General features: G+C 42.3%; 1 protein-coding gene across 7 annotated transcripts in view; it reads left to right on the top strand.

The window, feature by feature from the left end:
- The first annotated feature begins 485 nt into the window (after window positions 1-485).
- Window positions 486-20,902, top strand: part of FYCO1 (FYVE and coiled-coil domain autophagy adaptor 1) — an 84,856-nt gene continuing 64,439 nt past the window's right edge. For 3 of the 7 annotated variants that reach the window (XM_073333171.1, XM_073333166.1, XM_073333173.1), the window contains exons 1-3: window positions 486-544; window positions 8,758-8,912; window positions 13,302-13,487. In XM_073333171.1, the coding sequence (XP_073189272.1) occupies window positions 13,430-13,487 (58 nt within the window). In that variant the 5' untranslated portion in view covers window positions 486-544; window positions 8,758-8,912; window positions 13,302-13,429. The remainder of the gene's footprint in view (window positions 545-8,757; window positions 8,913-13,301; window positions 13,488-20,902) is intronic. The other 4 variants (XM_073333169.1, XM_073333167.1, XM_073333170.1 and 1 more) reach the window with 4 other exon arrangements.

Below are 20,902 nucleotides of genomic sequence, written 5' to 3'. Positions count from 1 at the left end.
CAGAGACATGGAGCCCATAACAGCTGGCTGGAAAGAAGACAATTCTTGACTCTCAGAGGCCCTGTGATCCAGCCAACAGAGCACAGATTGTGGTGTTGGGAGTCCTTGGAGCTAATCCCAACTTTGCCACAGACCTGCTGTGGGAGAAGTCACTTCACCTCTTTGTGCCTGAGATTCCACATCTGTAAAATGGGGGGGAAGGAATGGTGTTCACCCCATTTACAAAGTGCTTCCAGAGCTGCAGATAAAAAGTACTGTATCAGATAAGAGGTAGGGATTATCACTATTGTTAAAAAACAAAACACAACAAGGAGTCCGGTGGCACCTTAAAGACCAACAGATGTATTTGGGCATAAGCGTCTGTGGGTAAAAAAAACCCCCCTGCTTCAGATGCATGGAGTGAAAATTACCATTGTTGTTACTCCGTGCAATTAAAGGGTTAAAGAGGGACAAGGGACTCATGGGAGATGTAGGCCAGAGGAATCATGGGAGTTGTAGTGAAACCTCCTCAGTGTATTCCAATGTAATGGCTGCCCAGGCGGAGGTAATGTACTTTCTCCCCTCTGTGGACTATACTTATTTTCCCCTGTGTAAACAGAGTGCCCCCCCCCGCACGCGGGTAGTGGCCTGGCTGGGGGGCGCGAGGCAGGGCCTGGCAGGAGAGGGGCTGGCAGGGCCAGGCAGGCTCAGTTCTGCAGGTTACGTTCTGTGGGACAGGAGCAGTCACTGCATTCTGTTTTGACTTGGTCACTTGGCTGCTGGGGGGCTCTTTCCGACGTGCTGTGCGTGTGTGTGTTGCTGTTGCCTTGTGTAGGCAGACACCCCTCCCCACCCCCTGGAGTGCACATGCCGGAGCCCCTGTGTGTGAAGGGCATGCCTTCAATTCCGCAAAACTTTGCCCCTCTGCCGCCCGCTCTGCAACTTCCCAAACACTCTCTCCCGGCCCTGTCGGTTTCACTGCTCCCTTCAGCGCCCTGCTCTCTCTCTCTCTTCTCCCTCCCCGCTCCTCCCCACTTGTGACTCTCACAAGTTGGCAAGGGTGTGAGACTGTTTCCCAGCAAGTTTCCAGCGTGTGGTGTAACAGGTAGATTCCTCCCTCCGTAGCCAGCCAACAACAAACAGCTGGGGGAGCAGCTGACAGTCGTTTTTCATGCCGGGTTTAAATCTTTTCAGGAAGCAGAATAAACGCCACCCAGGCCATTAGCATGCAATATGCGGGATGCTACGTCAAAGCTCTCAAGCTTTCTTTCCCCTGCCTTCCTCCCGTCATCATTCTTCTGTCACTACCAACTCTCCTTTGCTGCCGCTTCTGTCTCCCTCTCGGTCCCCTTGTTCACACGGAGGTGTCTTGCTCTCTTTCCGTCCCGGTGTGAGGCGTTCTCTGTAGTAGTCCAGTATTGTAACCGATATTTGGATTGGAAGATCTTTACGGCAGGGAAGTGTTTTTACATGCCTGTGAAATGCTATAGACATCAGAAATAATAACAATGTCTCTCTTTCTCCCGAATAGAATTGTGAAAAAGTTCTGTGTTTCTCCAAAGTGTAAACTTGTCTTTGATTGTTCATAATCTTCTCATTAGAGGAGAGTTCTGCAAATTTTCTGGAGGAGCAATGTTGTTTGGACATTTTGTAGAAAATGTGCACACGAATCCTCCCCTCCCCCCCCCCCGACTTATGAAATGCTGACCTAAATATTCACAGAAGTCCTTGTGTAGGCAAATCTACTGCTGACAGTGAGGATTTTGTCTGCACAAAGCCAGCCTGGTCTCGCTCCAGAATGTCTGAGGATTTAGGTGCAGCACTCCCACTATTGTTTACCCTGTTGCACATACCTGTTAGACAGGTATAAAGCTATCACTTTTGTTTATGAAATTATGATCTGTTTTTATTGGCATGCACTTTGCATTCTTCTTGACTAGAGAGACTCTGTTCTGGCCAGCCGGCATGTGGTGGAGTAATGCTGCATATAAGAAAAGGAGAAAGGGCTGGTGAATCCATTGCACTTTTCTCCTCTCACACTGTTTTAACAGGCTTGTAACTCCATTGACTGTCTTCGAGTTACTCCTTTCAAACTGGTATAAATCTGGAATATCAGGCCCTATGTTTCTTATTCAGGAGCACAAAGAGTGGATACTTGAGTTCTTCAACTCTGATCCCACCCATCAGTTCACCACCACAGATTGTGATTAACTTTCAGTGCACAAAAATTGAATTTATGTTGTCCATATAACATCACAGGTCCTGGTGAATTGTACTGTAGGTGTGTTTTTTAGTTCTGCATGTACATAAATGGAATATGCAGCAGAGAAGATAAACTCTCTTGAAGGGGGCATTTATAGTTTAACAGATTTAAGAACAATGTTTAATTACACAAATGTATTACTGTGTACCAGATGTCCTTCTTGCAGTTTTCCAGAGATCCTTAAAGGGGCACCTTCACTTAAAAAAAATCATAGTTCTGTTATGAAAAAAAATTATTTACTGTTGTTAAATAAGATTCCTATGACTGAAAAAAGATTAGAGAAAAAATATATTTCAAATGTTTCAGTTGGTTTACTTTGTGAAATCAACCATAGACTCAGTGCTGTCAAATGCATATTTTCCTCCAGTCAGTTAGCCATGAAACCTGAATCTTATTTATACAGAAGCCCCTTTATAAACCATTCTGACAGTGTAAAGTGGCCTTAAAGTGGGTGTAATACATCTACATTGCCTGAGAGGTGTATAAAGAGGCCTTAATGTAAATGGGAATCTGGCCCATAGTGTAAAGTCTTACTTGCATACAGAAGTATATTCAGGATCAGGGCCTACCACAGCAACTCAGGAGAGGAGTCTATTAAAAATGCAAGCAAATGTGATGGTAAAACTCCAGGGCAAGGTAGTACCTAAAACTACTTGTAACTTGAGTAATTTTTTTTATTAGATTTTTTAAGCTGACAGTATCTTTTTAAGGGGACATTGTTGGGTAAAATTTTATGACCCTCCTAGCCTTTATCAACTAATACTCCTTAGTTGATTAAAATGGAGAGAATTTTTCAAATCCAGTGTAATTTTCACTATTATTTACTTTTTACATTTCTCCTTTCTTGGACAATGAAAATAGACTAGTTCTCGCAGTTCCACTTTTGTTAGTAGTCAATTTTTATTTTTAGGGTCTCGTGCACTAACTCAGCTGTTTTAGGCTGCAAAACCTGCAGATGAATAATTTAAATCACCACATTTTTTTCAAAATATAACAAAAAAAGGAATAGCAAAACTCAGGACAGGGCGGGGGGGGGGGTGTTTGAAGTGGGATGTAGCCCACAAAAGCTTATGCTCTAATAAATTTGTTAATCTCTAAGGTGCCACAAGTACTCCTGTTCTTTTTGTGGATACAGACTAACACGGCTGCTACTCTGAAATCTAAAATTTGGTTGCTAAATGAGGGTCTCTAATATGATTTGTTCAGCTGGAACAGTGTTTGCAAGCTTTTGCTGCACCCACAATCTTATCTTGCGTCTTATAGTCTTTGATTTAATCTTTTCAGCCATTGCTATATGCTGTGGTTGCCATCTGTCTAATCTAAGGTACTTATAGAATGCCAGTCACCGCAGTGTATAAGCACCATGGTAACGTCACTTATTGCTGCAAAGTGCAAGGGATATGCAATGCCATGCTGCAGCGGCAGCAACCGAGCCTGCTTAGTTTACCAAAAGCAACTTCCCTTTTGACAGCTGACAAACTGGATCAGTATCACATTGAACAACAGGATCAGGCTGGCTTAATACAGGCTTCTATTATGTATGTGTCTGTCTGTTCAAAAAGGATCGTGCTTGTAGAGATCCCATAGCCAAATTGCTTTTTAAAGTTCTTAATTTTGCAACCCAAACAAACAAAATGGAGGGCCAAAACAGGCCCGCTACAGTAAAACAGGGTACTGTAGTAGAACTCAGTCAGTACTTCCTGAGGCATCACCTCAAACCGATGGAGCTGTGGAGAGGTGAAAGAAGAACATGAGGGGTGCTCATCCCCTAGCTCTTGCGATGGCATGGTTCACTCAGTGGGAACAGTTCTGGTTTTCTCTGCATATCTGTCCGTTCTTGATTTAATTCAATTGCCTTCTACCTGCCCCACTCATACTCTGCAGTGGTTTCCACATGCAGGGTCCAAATCTGTGATATTTTCACTATCGTTTGGTACTGATTCCATTGGGAGTTTTGTATAGAGTAAGGGCGAGGGCCCATAATGTCCTGCCCGCTGCCATAATCCTGGTGGTATAGGTGATATAAAGCTGCATGCTGACATTTCTAAGAACTCATCTGCCAATATTTGAAAACTGTAAATAGGGATACGCCCACCCCCTTTTAGTACCACTGAAATTCACTGGATCACAAGAGATTTTCGGTGGACAGCATGTGGACAGAGGATATATTTGGGTAAAAAACATAATAAGGACAGTTCTCCTAAATAGAGGCAATGGTTATTAATATTTATTAGCACTTATGTTGTATTAAAATATCCAAAAGTACGTGAGGTTCCTCACACAAGAGAATAGGCCCAAAATCTCAAAAGTGACTAATGATTTTGGGTGTCTCCATTTTTTTGAAGCCCTACTTTACACACTTAAAAGGGGCCTGATTTTTCAGTAGGTGATGAGGACCTGCCCTCTAGAAATCAGTCCCCTTTAATCATAAAATACCAGGGTTGGAAGGGACCTCAGGAGGTCATCTAGTCCAACCCCCTGCTCAAAGAAGGACCAATCCCCAATTTTTGCCCCAGATCCCTAAATGGCCCCTTCAAGGATTGAACTCACAAACCTGGGTTTAGCAGGCCAATGCTCAAACCGCTGAGCTATCCCTCCCCCAGGTTGTTTCAGGTTGGGCACCCCAAATCACTAGGCACTTTAAAAATGTAGGCTGTATACTTTATCTTTCTAGTTAGTTATCTTTATTGCCTCCATCACTAGAATAGCTCCAGGGACGTGGTTCCTGCATTGGGGTATATCTACACAGCAGCTGGGATGTGTGATTCCCAGCACGGGTAGATAGACACATGCTAGCTCTGCTCAAGCTAGTGTGCTAAAAATAGTTATGTGGCTGCAGTGGTATGGGCAGTGGCTCTGGCTGTCTGCTTGACCCTCTGGATATATACTCAGGTGACTAGCCTGAGCCTCCGTCTGTGTTGCTGTGGCTACACTGCTATTTTTAGGTGCTAGCTCGAGCAGAGCTAGCATGTGCACTTCCACTTGTGCAGGGAATCGCACCTCCTTTGGGAGCTTGCAAGCTGATTTCAGACATGACTCGATGAAGGAGGTATCAGAACACATGCCGGAAGAAAAGGGAGGAAGAGCAGGTTTTCCAGCAATGAGATTACATAGTTACTCAGCAAAGGTTTGCGCACATGGAAGTATAAAGAGAAAATCATTCAATTTTTTGTAGGTAAATGTCTTTGACTTGACATGCAGGTAGAGGTGGGTCTGAAGGAGGAATGAGGAGAAGGAAAGGGCCTTGCGCAGCAGCAGCTCTGGAAGGCTTCTATGCAAAGGGGGTGGTGCAGAAAAAGGTGTAGAGACGGTGGTTAGAGAAGTGGATGAATAAGGTGTTGAGGTTACATCATTGGGAGAGTAACAGGGGTGGCATCTCAGAAGAGACAAGGTCAGATAAGTATGCTAAGAGTGATATCACTGTATTTTCTTTCAGCAAAAGAGCCCTCTTCTCTTTTAACTGACTACTTCCTCAAGTGTGCAATCTCTCTCATAGTGATATCTCCTATGAAACAGTGCTCTCCTTGTGAGATAAGCACATGTCCATCTTTGCCTCCCCGTTTGCGTGAAATGGTCATTACACCTCAGCATTGTTGGTGCGAAGAGCATTACGGGCAAAACACTGCACCCCCAAATCATGGCAGCATCCTTCTAGTGCATCAACTCTGTTCTGTTTGTTTTTTGATGGGAGAGCTTTTAACCTGCATCTTCGTTTGAGTGTCCGGCCTGTTTGTTCCAGTGTTGCTGAGTAAAAATGGGTTCATTTTTTTTTCTATGCTTCACATGCCCTTCCTGCCACTTCACTCCCCCACTGAATGTTAAAAAATTGTCTTATAACAGACTACATCCCACCTAATTCTTGTTGAATCAGTTGTACTTTACCTTTTGTTTAAAAACAAAAAATCCTCAACTTACGTGGGAAAAAAAACCCCAGTCTTCTGTGCAGGCACGTTAGGTAGTTTACATACATTTTTATATTGGAGCATTTAAAATGGAAAAATGTATACTGTGGATGGATGCATGGTTAGATATTATGCAAAATCTCATTGATCTTGCTGAGACACAGCACTCATGCTGGAGTAGATCCATTCGTGTGGTATCAGGGAGACTGAAGTGTTCTCCTACTGGTTTTTTAATTAGTTATAATTCCTGATGTCAGGTTTATGTCCATTTATTCTTTTGGGTAGAGACTGTCCGGTTTGGCCAATCTCTCTGGTCACTCAGTAACGGACTTAAAAGTGGCAATTCTTCAACAGCAAAAATTCACAAACAGACTCCAACGAGAAACTGCAGAATTAATTTGCGAACTGGACACCATCAAATTAGGCCTGAATAAAGACTGGGAGTGGATGGGACATTACAAAAACTAATTTCCTCCTACTGTTACTCACACCTTCTTGTCAACTGTTTAAAATGGGCCGTCCTCATTACCACTACAAAAGTAATTTTTCCTCTCTTGGTATTCTACTGTTAATTGTCTCATTAGCACTGACCCCCCCCCACCATGGTCTGGCAACTCCCATCTTTTCATGTACTCTGTATATATACCTTCTACTGTGTTTTCCACTCCAAGCATCTGATGAAGTGGGTTTTAACCCACGAAAGCTTATGCCTAAATACATGTGTTAGTCTCTAAGGTGCCACAAGGACTCCTCATTGTTTATACTATATCATGTAATTGTGTGGTTTTCTTATTCTGCAAAGTGTCTGCTCTCCCTAGAATGCAAGATCCTGGCCAATAGAATAGATGTAAAGTGTTCTAAGGTATTACCTTACTATTCCTCTACCAAGATTTTATATAACAATTATACTTTTGCATACTTCATCTGGTTACCATGTGTTGATATCCTTTGGCAGGGGTGGGCAACCTGAGCCTGAGAAGGAGCCAGAATTTACCAATGTACATTGCCAAAGAGCCACAGTAATATGTCAGCAGCTCCCCCACCCCTGTTCCCAGCGCCTCTCGCCCATCGGCAGCCCCGCCGATCAGTGCCTCCCGCTCCCTCCCAATCAGCTGTTTCGTGGCGTGCAGGGGAGGGGGAGGGGGAGGAGCGAGGGCATAGCAGGCTCACGGGAGGGGGCGGGAAGGGGTGAAGTGGGGGCGGGGCCTGGGGCAGAGCAGGGGGTTGAGCAGTGAGCACCCCTTGGCACACTGGAAAGTTGGCGCCTGTAGCTCCAGCCCCGGAGTCAGTGCCTATACAAGGAGCTGCATATTAACTTCTGAAGAGCCGTGAGTGGCTCCAGGGTCACAGATTGGCCACCCCTGTGCTATGGTATTTCGCTTGCCATGATTTTTATGTGTTCAATTTTTCTACAAAATCTTTTTTTTTTCTTTTTAAATAAAATAAGTGATTGCCAAGTTTCCCTCCCCACTCCAAACTCTAGGGTACAGATGTGGGGACCAGCATGAAAGACCCCCTAAGCGTATTCTTACCAGCTTAGGTTAAAACTTCCCCAAGGTACAAACTTTGCCTTGTCCTTGAACACCACCAAGCGTTCTAAACAAAGAACAGGGAAAGAGACCACTTGGAGACTCTTTCCCCAAAATATCCCCCCAAGCCCTACACCCTCTTTCCTGAGGAAGGCTTGATGATAATATCCTCACCAATTGGTACAGGTGAACGCAGACCCAAACCCTTGGATCTTAAGAACTTTGCCTTGTCCTTGAACAGTATGGTGCCACCACCAAGCGTTCTAAACAAAGAACAGGGAAAGAGACCACTGGGAGACATCTTTCCCCAAAATATCCCCCCAAGCCCTACACCCTCTTTCCTGAGGAAGGCTTGATAATAATATCCTCACCAATTGGTACAGGTGAAAGCAGACCCAAACCCTTGGATCTTAAAAACAATGGAAAAATCAATCAGGTTCTTAAAAGAAGAATTTTAATTAAAGAAAAGGTAAAAGAATCACCTCTGTAAAATCAGGATGGTAAATACCTTACAGGGTAATCAGATTCAAAACATAGAGAATCCCTCTAGGCAAAACCTTAAATTGCAAAAAGACACAAAAATAGTAATATACATTCCCTCCAGAGCAGCTTATTTTACAGGCCATTAAACAAAAGAAAATCTAACACATTTTCTAGCTAGATTACTTACTAACTTTACAGGAGTTGTAAGGCTTGCATTCGTGATCTGTTCCCGGCAAAAGCATTGCACAGACAGCCCAAACCCTTTGTTCCCCCCCCTCCAGATTTGAAAGAATCTTGTCCCCTCATTGGCCATTTTGGGTCAGGTGCCAGGAGGTTACCTTAGCTTCTTAACCCTTTACAGGTGAAAGGATTTTGCCTCTGGCCAACGGATTTTATAGCACTGTATACAGAAAGGTGGTTTCCCTTCCCTTTATATTTATGACAGTGATACTACCTGAGCCCTAGAATAAGAGGGCAGGAGGGGGAGGATGTATGCAAAATCCAGAATGGTCTTCAGCTCACCCTCTCATAGCAGGTTTGCCTATGAAATATTAAACCAGCATGAAAAGTACTGAAAACTTATTTTTATAACTGTGATTAGCAGATACAAGTGACTGAAATACAGCGGGAGAAGATTTGTTCAGTAAGAAGGTATATTTCACTTCTCAGAGTGGAACCACACTTTAAGGCTCTGGGAATTCTTCATTGACATTCAGACTTAAGGCTGCCTCTCATTCGGAATGTGTCCTATTGAGGGTAGGTATTTTCTCACATAGGTTTATAACTTTGTTCAAGAAGATGTGATGATAAAGCACAATGGCCTTTTAAATGTTTCTGTGAAAGGGGTTATGTTACTCTCTATATATTACTCAAATTCTTAATCACAGCAAACAGCAGTCATTAGTTTTTGTGAGTATAGCAGCTAAATGAGCCAGTAACGTACCAGTCATGATACTATACAAACTGAGGCAGGATATCAGAAATATACATTGGAACTGTATGCTTCTTGTAGTGTCAGTGTAAATATTTAATACTTTTTTTTAAAAGTTAAAGTCTTTCTGAAGGTTATAGAATGTCAAAAGTTTTTTAATTCTTTAGTATTGCAGTGAGGTTTCTGGTCAGTGACTCTTCTGCATTTCTAGTAGCTCACTCATGCATGCCTGCTGTTAGTGTATTTATGCAACAGTCGCTAGATTTCTTGTGTCACCCTCCAAAAGTGCGCTTTGCAGTTAGCGGTCACTGTCTTCTATTATGGGACAAACCTTGCTCACTTTCTTCAAGGGGGCAGGACCTTTAAAATCAATGGGACTACAGCAGTAAGGGTTGTAGGATTGGGCCCTAGCGTATCTTCACTTACCCATGGTTTTCATACAGGGTGCTATCGTAACCAGGTGTTGAATACTTAAAGGTCATATTATATTGGCAAGGAATGTGTGGCGAGGTACCCCGGCGCCTGTGCTGCTCTATGCCCAAGGCATAGACTATGTAATAACGTTAGCCTAAGACACCTCAGTGGATACCCGAGCAATGAATTTTGTCCAAGGGGTTTAACAGTATTATGTAATGAAAGCGCTCCCTCCTGTATAATTTATGTAGCTAACTATCTATCATGTCATTGATCTTTTGCGGGAGGTATTTGGGGAGAAGGAGAATAAAGGAGCTGTCTTCAGAGCGTGGTTTTCCCATAAAAAATATACTGTGAATTTCCATAGCTACTGTGCAGTTAAACTCTAAGTGACCTATAATCATTGCTTTTCTTTGTTATTTTGTTTAATTCTCCTTTGGGTAAATCTTTCTTCTCTCCAGTGGATGAGTCTGGGCTGATGCCCATCTGTTTCCCCATTTAATCTCACAGCTCTTCTGCTCTACAAAGCAGATTTAATCACCCACACACTCGTATTTCAAAAGGGATGACAAGAAATGTGGCCTCCTCCCAGACTCATTGGACAATGCCACGTGAGTGTATGGAGAGAGCAATGAGTTTCTTTACCTCCCTCTTTGAAAATCACGTGCCAGTTTTTCAGCTGGTATAAATGGGTGTCGTTCCATTGATTTCTATTAACGTCAGTGTCATTAGAGAGGAGCTAGCTCAGAGTTTTGCATAAATGCTGAAGTGACCAAAGCAGGTTGTGTGGGTGTGCTGTATAATTAAGTTATGATCTATTAATATTTCACCGATCCCATTTCATATAATTTTACACTTTTGCAACAAGACAGAGGTGGGGTGGGTTGTATCCTAAACAATAAGATGTGAGACTCTGGATGAAATACTATAGCCTGTGTAATGCAGAAGACCAGTCTAGACGATCATAAAGGTCCTTCTGACCTTTAAATCTCTCATAGATGCTTTGATGGCCCACTGGGTGCTTCACAGTCTTTAGTGTATATATTCTCAGAACATCCCATTGTGGTAGAGAAGTGCTATTTATCCCCATGTTATAGATTGCGGAACGAGGCAGAAGCAATTTAAGTACAGTCTTTCCTTGCAAAAGCTGCCAGGGTTGAATCATCCCCACTGCGTCTGTGAGCAGCAGAGACCCAGAACCCAGACATATCTCCACAACATCTTCCTCCAATCCTGCAGAGGCCTCTCTGCACAGATCAGACTCTGAGAGGTGGTGAGCCAGGAGTATGACAGGTACAATGCCTCCCGGAGCTCCACTCAGCGCAACTGAGTGCCACCACGGTGCTACGCTATTACAGATTTCAGTGTATGCTGTCCCCTGCCGGGCTGTTGCACAGTAGAGGGTGCTCGGTCATAATGTAAACCCTCCACTCTGCACCTTTTTTGCAGAGGTTTGTGCTGCTATAGATGATGGTCTCATGTGGCCTTTGTGCTTCCCGAGCTCAGAGATTGTGATTTTGCCTGGTCCCTGCATAGCAGCAGGAGTGGGGACTAGGGTCGCCACCTGTCCAGGTTTTCCTAGGATCATCCCTTTTTATTCAGTGGCTGCTCTGGGAAATCGAGAAGGGTGCTCAGTGCCAAGGCTGGATGTAACCTCCCAATTCAATGGGTGCCCTATACTAACCTGCCAGGGGGGCACTTACCACCCACAGCAGCACCTTCTGCCCCAGCACCATAACTGTAAAGTGGCCTGGTGAAGTGGGGAGGGTGCTGTGTTTGTTATATTATATGGGATAACTTCTCTAATGCAGGATGCTTTATCATCTTGTTGACCATAACCAAACTCAACCAGTGACCAAGAAACATGGAGATGTTATTGTATGCAACCCCTAAGCAGAATTAAGGTAGGAATCATTACACCATGAGGCTAAAGATACAGTATCAAAAGAAAGCAGGGGAGTTGGTTCTGGTCGATCTTGCATTGATTTTTGCTGGTGTTACTCCAGTGAATTCAATGGAGATACTCCTGCTTATGACCAGTGTGACATCAGAATTAGACCTGGTGTTCCAGAATCTCAACAGGTGTCAATTGGTATAGCTCCATCAGTGCAACTGTTCCAATTCACACACGCTGAAGAGTTCACTCTGTTTTTTGATTGTTGGCATTGTATCCAGTGTGTTGCCTTCAGAACAAGGGCTGCTTTTAAATAGCAAAGGTATATGTGTATTCTGAATATTATTATTATTATTATTATTTATTATTGAATTTTTATATAGCAGCAAGTGAATGCTGGGGACTTCAGAGAAACAAGTGTGCTCCGTAGGACAGGGAGATCTAGCCCAGCCTAATAACACGACCAATAGACATCAAAGCATGGCAGTGGAAAACAGCACATTGACTAAATTTGGGTATTAAGAGTCGTGCACTTGAGAGAACAATTTTAGCCTTTTATTTATTTGTCTGTCACTCTCTTTGCTAAGGTTTATTTTAATTACTTTTACTTTGTGTCAAAAAGGCCAAGGATTGGTTGTGACAGGTACACAGCAAAGCAGCACGTGGGCACATAAGTTTTAAAGTGTCACCTCTATGACTCATCTGGTCTCTCCCCAAAACCCACTGGAGTATGTCTGTATAGTTATATAAAGAATGGAAGAGATGTGTGCAGCTATTTAATCTTCTCACACCAGTGCTTGAAAAGACTGTGATTATCGCAGTTACATAAAATAACCCAACAGTTATATTTGTATTAAAACATATACAAGTGGGGCCAGATTTTCAACAGACTCAGCATTTTGAGTGTTGAGCTCTTTTCAAAATCTGGCCAGAAGTGTCACAACAGGAGCTGCTGGGTGCCCAGAGCTTTTGAAAATCTGCCCCTTATTAGGTGCCTCAGTGGGAGATGAGCTCTTTTGAAAATTTGCCCCCAATTCTGAGCATCGAGCACTTGAGAATTTGGCTCTGAATGTTTATCCATCTTTATAAAATATTTTGAAATCTGTGAATGAGAAGTGCTACTCAAAGGTTGTCTATTATTATTATTTATTATGAATTAACTTGCCGTTGTGACTGGAGCTGAAAACTGAATAGGAACCCCCCATAGGCCCTAACTACAGTAGTGTACTAGCTAGGGGTGCTGTAACATACCTTAAAATAATGTGGTACTGGAAACTGTGAGTATTAAGAAGAGGGAGGAGACCAGGCTGTTTTGAAAATAATCTGGAGGTTTATGACTCAAGTAAAACAGTGAATTGACCAAATCAGAATGGGAATATCCGCCGATCCCAGAGGAGACAATTAGACCATACTCATTCTAGGACGCTAAGGTTCGTTCTTGGTACTCTGGCTAGTAAGGTTGCTGCTTTCTGGAGTGAAGGAAATGTGCTTGTAACACTGTTCTGTGTTCCATATAGAAAAGGTACTGCATAGAGCTCCTGTTGGAACGCTCTCGCGTTATCAGAACTTCACTCAGGATCAAAGGATTAACTATATAGAATCCTAGCTTGGACTAGACAGTGAAACTAGCTTGTGTCATAGCTCCAATGGGGGAATGAAAATTTGTCAAAATTGATTTTGCTAAATTTGAAAAGGGGAGACAGGGAAGGTTAAATTAAAAAGAAAATAGTACAACGGGGTTATTAGGAAAAAACCTCACTATGGAAACATTATTAAATGTGATTTAAAAATCCAAAGCACCACAGTTAAGTCAGTGTATGTGTTAGTGTGTGTGTGTGTGTGTGTGTACGCGTGTGCACATGTGCTGTTTGTACCAGATTATATATAAATAGATTTTCTTCTTTAGAATTGCAGATGCCACAAAGGAAACTAATCTCCTCCAACTGAATGGTCATCAAGGATGTGAACTCTGCTTTTTTTTGTCTAGCTGGGTGAAGAGTTTAACAGCGTGGGCTTGCATCTCCTTTGGTTTTCATGATGGCAGCAACTAGTGGAGAAAGCCAGCTACAGAGGATTATCAGAGATTTGCAAGGTATGGTGCCTGTTGGCAGATTAAATCTGTAGGCTGGCCTGCATTCCTCATGTTTTAATTGAACAGGGGAAGTGTTTGTCTGATATCTGTGTATGGCATTGTAACAGGAAATTGGACTGTTCTGTATAGATGTGACTCTGGTTTCAAATGTTACATAAAGTTTACTAAGCCTTTTTTGGTAGGATCTTAAATTATGTCTGTTTTACAAAGAAGAAAAAATTCTCTCTGGTTAGGATCTTCTCTCACTCACAAGTCAGGAGTAACACCACTGAAGTCAACAGAGCCAAACGGCTGTAAATAAGTGCAGTGTCAAAGTGAGGACGATCAGCTCTAATTTCTTTTTACTGTTTTTTTTTTTTTAATGCACACGATGGGTCATTCATTGTTCACTAAGACAAATACCTGGTTCACAGTACTGTGCTTCAAACAGTGATGAGAGGCCTCCATGAGAGGGGAAGAACAGGAAGGAGGATGAGTGAGGATTTATCCTTGGTAATCAAATAGGGCATGAGGAAGAAGATCCAGGAAGGATGGTCTTACGGTTAGGCACAGATTAGTTAGGAGACTATTGTTCTTTTTCTAGTTTTGCCACAGATTTCCTGTATAGCCTTGAGGAAGGCACATAGGCCAAAATGTTCAAAACTCATCAGTGGTTTTGGATGCCCACCTCTAGGCCTATTTTTCATAAGTACCAAGGACCCACAACAAGCCAAAGTTTGGCTTTCAAAAACTGAAGCACCTTAAATCAGTGGTCAGTATTCCTGCACCTCGGTTTCCTCATCTGAAAAAATGAGGACATTTGTGTACCTCGCAGATGTTGTCAAGCCTTAATTCGTTAATGTTCATCTAACACAGGGGTTCTCAAACTTCATTGCACCGCGACCCCCTTTTGACAACAAAAATTACTACGTGACCCCAGAAGAGGGGACCAGAGCCCACCTGAGCCCCACTGCCCTGTGCTGGGGGGGCCAAAATCCGAGCCCTGCTGCCCTGGCAGGGAAGGCCAAAGCCGAAGCCAGAGCTCCATCGCCCTGGATGGGGGCGGGCACAGCTTTGGCCCCAGGCCCCAGCAAGTCTAATACCTGCCTTGGCAACTCCATTAAAATGGGGTTGCTATCCACTTTGGGGTCCTGACCCACAGTTTGAGAACCCCTGATCTAGCAGATTGGCTCCTAAAACAGAAAGTGCGATGTAAGGGCAAAGAACTGTATTTCTTTTTGTCTGTGTGTGACTGTTCAAATGGGCAGCAGCTGCAACGGAGGAGAAATTTAATCTTTGTTTTATTTATTTATATCATTAAAATGAGCATCTTCAACCACTGTTGTTTTTGACAACTCAGGGGGAATAGGACATGATATATTAGAGCCATTCCTTACACCTGTCATTGCTTCCTTCTCCAAATAATCCTTTTCCCCTCCCCCTTTATTTTTCAGATTAAAAATATAAATTGGTGAGCGGGGAAAGGCAAAGTCTTTTAACAGATTTAATAAATTACAGGAGGCGATTTAGGTAGGGAAGATGGCATTACGCAGTCTGGACGATAGAGTTCTTGAAATGTATTGGAGACAACTTTTTTGTTCCAGAAAGTGGAGGAAGTAACCCGGGGAACAGCCATTTTAAATTGATTCTGACCTACTGGGAGGAATTGGTAACGAATCTGAAGGTGGAAGGCAATTTGGGTGAAAGTGATCATGAAATGATAGATTTCATGATTCTTAGGAAAAGAAGGCATGAGAGCAGCAGAATAAAGACAATGGAGTTCAAAAAAGCAGATTTTAACAAACTGCGAGAACTGATAGGTGAGGTCCTATGGGAAGAAAACTAAGGGAAAAAGAAGTTCAAATGACCTTGTAATTTCTCAGAGAGACAATATTCAAGAGACAACTGAAAACTATCCTGATGCGAAGGTGTCAGGGTTCCTTCCCCACTCTGAACTCTAGGGTACAGATGTGGGGACTTGCATGTAAGACCCCCTAAGCTTATTTTTACCAGCTTAGGTTAAAAACTTCCCCAAGGTACAAACTTTGCCTTGTCCTTGAACAGTATGCTGCCACCACCAAGCGTTTTAAACAAAGAACATGGAAAGAGACCACTTGGAGACGTCTTTCCCCAAAATATCCGCCCAAGTCCTACACCCCCTTTCCTGGGGAAGACTTGATAAGAATCCTCACCAATTTGTACAGGTGAACACAGACCCAAACCCTTGGATCTTAAGAACAATGGAAAAATCAATCAGGTTCTTAAAAGAAGAATTTTAATTAAAGAAAAGATAAAAGAATCACCTCTGTAAAATCAGGATGGAAAATACTTCACAGGGTATTCAGATTCAAAACACAGAGGATCCCCCTCTGGGCAAAACCTTAAAGTTACAGAAAACGTGAATAAACCTCCCTCTTAACACAGGGAAAATTCACATAAAACAAAAGATAAACTAATCCACCTTGCCTGATTTACGTATATTGGTTGCAATATTGGAGACTTGGATTAGGAGGGGTTGGAGAAGATGGATTTCTGTCTGGCCTCTCTCAGTCCCAAGAGAAAACAAACACGTAAACAAAAGCCTTCCCCCTTCCCCCTCCCCAAGATTTGAAAGTATCTTGTTCCCTTATTGGTCCTTTGGGTCAGGTGCCAGCCAGGTTAGCTGAGCTTCTTAACCCTTTACAGGTAACAGGATGTTGCCTCTGGCCAGGAGGGATTTTATAGCACTGTATACAGAAAGGTGGTTATTTTTCCCTTTATATTTATGACAGAAGGAAAGATAGGAAGAATGGTAAGAGGCCAATATGGCTCCACCAGGAGCTCTTTAATGACCTGAAAATCAAAATGGAATCCTACAAAAAGTGGAAACATGAACCAATTGCTAAGGAGGAGTACAAAAGAATAGCACTCATGTGTAGCAACAAAATCAGAAAGACTAAGGCGCAAAATGATTTACACCTAGCAAGGGACAGAAAAGGCAATAAGATTCTATAAATACATTGGGAGCAAGAGAAAGACAAAAGCAAGTGTAGATCCTCCACTTAGTGTGGAAGGAGAGCCACTAACTGATGACATCAAGAAAGCTGAAATGTTTAAGGCCTTAATTTTCCTTCAGACTCCAGTAGAAAGGGTAATGGTGACCAGATACTACATACAATTAATACTAACAAGGGATAAGGAACGCAAGCCAAAATAGGGGAAGAACAGGTATCAAGGTTCCTTCCCCACTCTGAACTCTAGGGTACAGATGTGGGGACCTGCATGAAAACCCCCTTATGCTTATTTTTACCATCTTAGGTTAAACCTTCCCCAAGGTACAAATTATTTTTCCTTTTGCCCTTGGACTTTCGCTGCCACCACCAAACGTCTAACACCTGTTACTGGGAACGAGTCCATTTGGAAATGTCTTTCCCCCCCCATAATTCTCCCAAATCTTACACCCCCTTTCCTGGGGAAGGTTTGATAAAAATCCTCACCAATTTGCATAGGTGAACACAGACCCAAACCCTTGGATCTTAAGAACAATGAAAAAGCATTCAGTTTCTTAAAAGAAGAATTTTAATAGAAGAAAAAGTAAAAGAATCACCTCTGTAAAATCAGGATGGTAAATACCTTACAGGGTAATTAGATCTAAAACATAGAGAATCCCTCTAGGCAAAACCTTAAGTTACAAAAAGACACAAAAACAGGAATATCCATTCCATTCAGCACAGCTTATTTTCTCAGCCATTTAAAGAAATCAGAATATAACGCGTATCTAGCTAGATTACTTACTAAGTTCTAAGACTCCATTCCTGTTCTGTCCCCAGCAAAAGCATCACACAGACAGAGAGAGAGAGAGAGAGGCTTTGTTTCTCCCTCCCCCAGCTTTTGAAAGTATCTTGTCTCCTCATTGGTCATTTTGGTCAGGTGCCAGCGAGGTTATCCTAGCTTCTTAACCCTTTACAGATGAAAGGGTTTTTCCTCTGGCCAGGAGGGATTTTAAAGGTGTTTATACTTCCCTTTATATTTATGACAACAGGTTAAAGAATATTTAAATAAGTTAAATGTATTCAAGTTGGCAGGGCCTGATGACATTCATCCTAGGGTACTTAAGAAACTTGCTGAAGCAATGTTGGAACTGTTAACCATTATCTTCAAGAAATCCTGGAGGACTGGTAAGTTCCTAGAAGACTGGAAAATGGCAACCATAGTATCTATCATTAACAAAGAGGACCCGGGGAATTATAGATCAGTCAGTCTAACTTCAATACCCGGAAAAATACTGGAACAAATTGTTAAACAATCAATTTGTAAGCACTTGGATGATAATAGGGTTATAAGGAATAGCCAGCATTCCAAATCAACCTAATTTCCTTCTTTGCCAGGGTTACTGGCTTAGTGGACAGGGAGGAAGCAGTAGATGTCATATATCCATATCTAGTTGGCAGCTGGTATCAAGTGGAGTACCCCACGGGTCGGTCCTGGGGCCGGTTTTGTTCAATATCTTCATAAATGATCTGGAGGATGGTGTGGATTGCACTCTCAGTAAATTTGCAGATGATACTAAACTGGGAGGAGTTGTAGATATGCTGGAGGGGAGGGATAGGATACAGAAAGACCTAGACAAATTGGAGGATTGGGCCAAAAGAAATCTGATGAGGTTCAATAAGGATAAGTGCAGGGTCCTGCACTTAGGACGGAAGAACCCAATGCACAGCTACAGACTAGGGACCGAATGGCTAGGCAGCAGTTCTGCGGAAAAGGACCTAGGGGTGACAGTGGACGAAAAGCTGGATATGAGTCAGCACTGTGCCCTTGTTGCCAAGAAGGCCAATGGCATTTTGGGATGTATAAGTAGGGGCATAGCGAGCAGATCGAGGGACGTGATCGTTCCCCTCTATTCGACATTGGTGAGGCCTCATCTGGAGTACTGTGTCCAGTTTTGGGCCCCACACTTCAAGAAGGATGTGGATAAATTGGAGAGAGTCCAGCGAAGGGCAACAAAAATGATTAGGGGACTGGAACACATGACTTATGAGGAGAGGCTGAGGGAGCTGGGATTGTTTAGCCTGCAGAAGAGAAGAATGAGGGGGGATTTGATAGTTGCTTTCAACTACCTGAAAGGGGGTTCCAAAGAGGATGGCTCTAGACTGTTCTCAATGGTAGCAGATGACAGAACGAGGAGTAATGGTCTCAAGTTGCAGTGGGGGAGGTTTAGATTGGATATTAGGAAAAACTTTTTCACTAAGAGGGTGGTGAAACACTGGAATGCGTTACCTAGGGAGGTGGTAGAATCTCCTTCCTTAGAGGTTTTTAAGGTCAGGCTTGACAAAGCCCTGGCTGGGATGATTTAACTGGGAATTGGTCCTGCTTCGAGCAAGGGGTTGGACTAGATGACCTTCTGGGGTCCCTTCCAACCCTGATATTCTATGATTCTATGATTCAATGATCTTGATTTTAGTAAGGCTTTTGACACAGTCCCACATGTCATTCTCATAAACAAACTAGGGAAATGTGGTCTAGAGGAAATTACTATATGGTGGGTACACAACTGATTGAAAGACCATACTCAAAGAGTAGTTATCTATGGCTCACTGTCAAACTGGGAGGACGTATCTCGTGGCGTCCTGTAGGAGTCAGTCCTGGGTCCAGTAGTAATTAATATTTTCATTAATGACTTGGTTAATGGAGTGGAGGGTATGCTTATATAATCTGCAGATGAGCACCAAATCTGGAGGGATTGCAAGCACTTTGGAGGACATGGTTAGTATTCAAAACGACCTTGACAAATTTTGAAGTTCTGAATTCAACATGATGAAATTCAATGAAGATAAGTACAAAGTACTTCACTTAAGAAGGAAAAATCAAATACACAACTACAAAATGAGGAATAACTCGTTCAATGGTAGTTCTGCTGAAAGGGATCTGGAGGTTATAGGGGATCACAAATTGAATAAGAAATGACAATGTGATGCAGCTGCAAAAATGACTAATATCATTCTGGGGTGTATTAACAGGCATGTTATATGTAAGATACAGGAAATAATTGTCCTGTTCTACTTGGCACTAATGAGAGCTCAGCTGGAGTACTGGAGTGTCCAACTCTGGGTGCCACACTTTAGAAAAGAGGTGGACAAATTGGAGAGAGTCCAGAGGAGAGCAACAAAAAATGATAAAAGGTTTAGAAAACCTGCCACATGAGGAAAGATTAAAAAACTGGGCATGTTTAGTCTTGAGAAAAGAAGCTTGAGGGGGGCGTAATACCAGTCTTTAAATACGTTAAAGGCTGTTATAATAAGGATGGTGATCAATTAATTGTTCTCTATGTCCACTGAAGGTAGGACAAGAAGCCATGGGCTTAATCTGCAGCAAGGGAGATTTACATTAGATATTAGGAAAATCTTTCTAACTATAAAGGGAGTTAAGCTCTGGAACAGGCTTCCAAGGGAGGTCGTGGAATCCCCTTCACTGGAGGTTTTTAAGAAGAGGTTGGACAAACACCTGTCGGGGATAGTCTAGATTTACATGGTCCTGTTTCAGTGCAGAGGGTTGGACTTGTTGACTTCTCGGGGTCCCTTCCAGCCCTACATTTCTATGATTAAGACTTTTCCACTTGAGAAAAGTGTGAGGGATCCTTAATGACCACAAATGGTCAAGGCTTTGGGTTCATGCCTTATATGAAAGACAAGGCAAAGCCATGAGCTGGGACTCTGACTCTCTCTGACACAGTATAGAGACCCCACTTGAGTTCCAATAAGAAGGGATTTTGTTCCCTCTGTAGATTTCATGCAGTAATAAATAAAGCTGGGCAAAAAAAAAAATTCAGCGAATAGCAAATTTACCAAAAAATTATTTTTTTCCCCAGGCACTGAAACTATTCACAAACTATGAATTTGGCAAATAGTTTCAGCAGAAAAAAATGGAATATTTTTTCCCCAAAAGAAAATCCATTTTGAAAAGAAACATTTTAACTTTTCATTTTGAAACATTACGTTTTGATATTTAGCTATCTTTATTTTTTTAAAAAATCTAAAAAACAATAAAAAAGGATAAAAACTGCCCAAAACAAAAAATGGAATAAATTTAATTTTGGATCCAAAAACACCCCAAAAACTAAATGAAACCAAACAAAAAAAACTTTGTTTCATTCTAATTTTTCATTTCAGGGAATTGTTATCTAAAACTTTTTTTCCCTTCATTTTACTTTTGGTGAAGAAAATCTCAAAAATATCAGTTTTGGTTCAAAACAAACTGAATTTTTTTATTATTCATTTGGTTTGGCCCCCACACCGACAAATTATGTATTTGTTTTGCTCTCCTTCATTACTAGAGCTTGAGACCTAAAGCCCAATTAGGCACTGAGAAGGAATTTTACAGAAACCTGTAAAATCAGCAATTTATGGTGCTACTCAGAGGATAGCCCTTTGCGATGGCAGAGTCCACTTGGAGACAGC

The sequence above is a fragment of the Lepidochelys kempii genome, chromosome 2 (genome assembly GCF_965140265.1).
Source record: "Lepidochelys kempii isolate rLepKem1 chromosome 2, rLepKem1.hap2, whole genome shotgun sequence".
Lineage (NCBI taxonomy): Eukaryota > Metazoa > Chordata > Testudines > Cheloniidae > Lepidochelys > Lepidochelys kempii.
The sequence above is the reverse complement of the archived record's forward strand: the minus strand, read 5'-3'. Positions and strand labels throughout refer to the sequence as shown.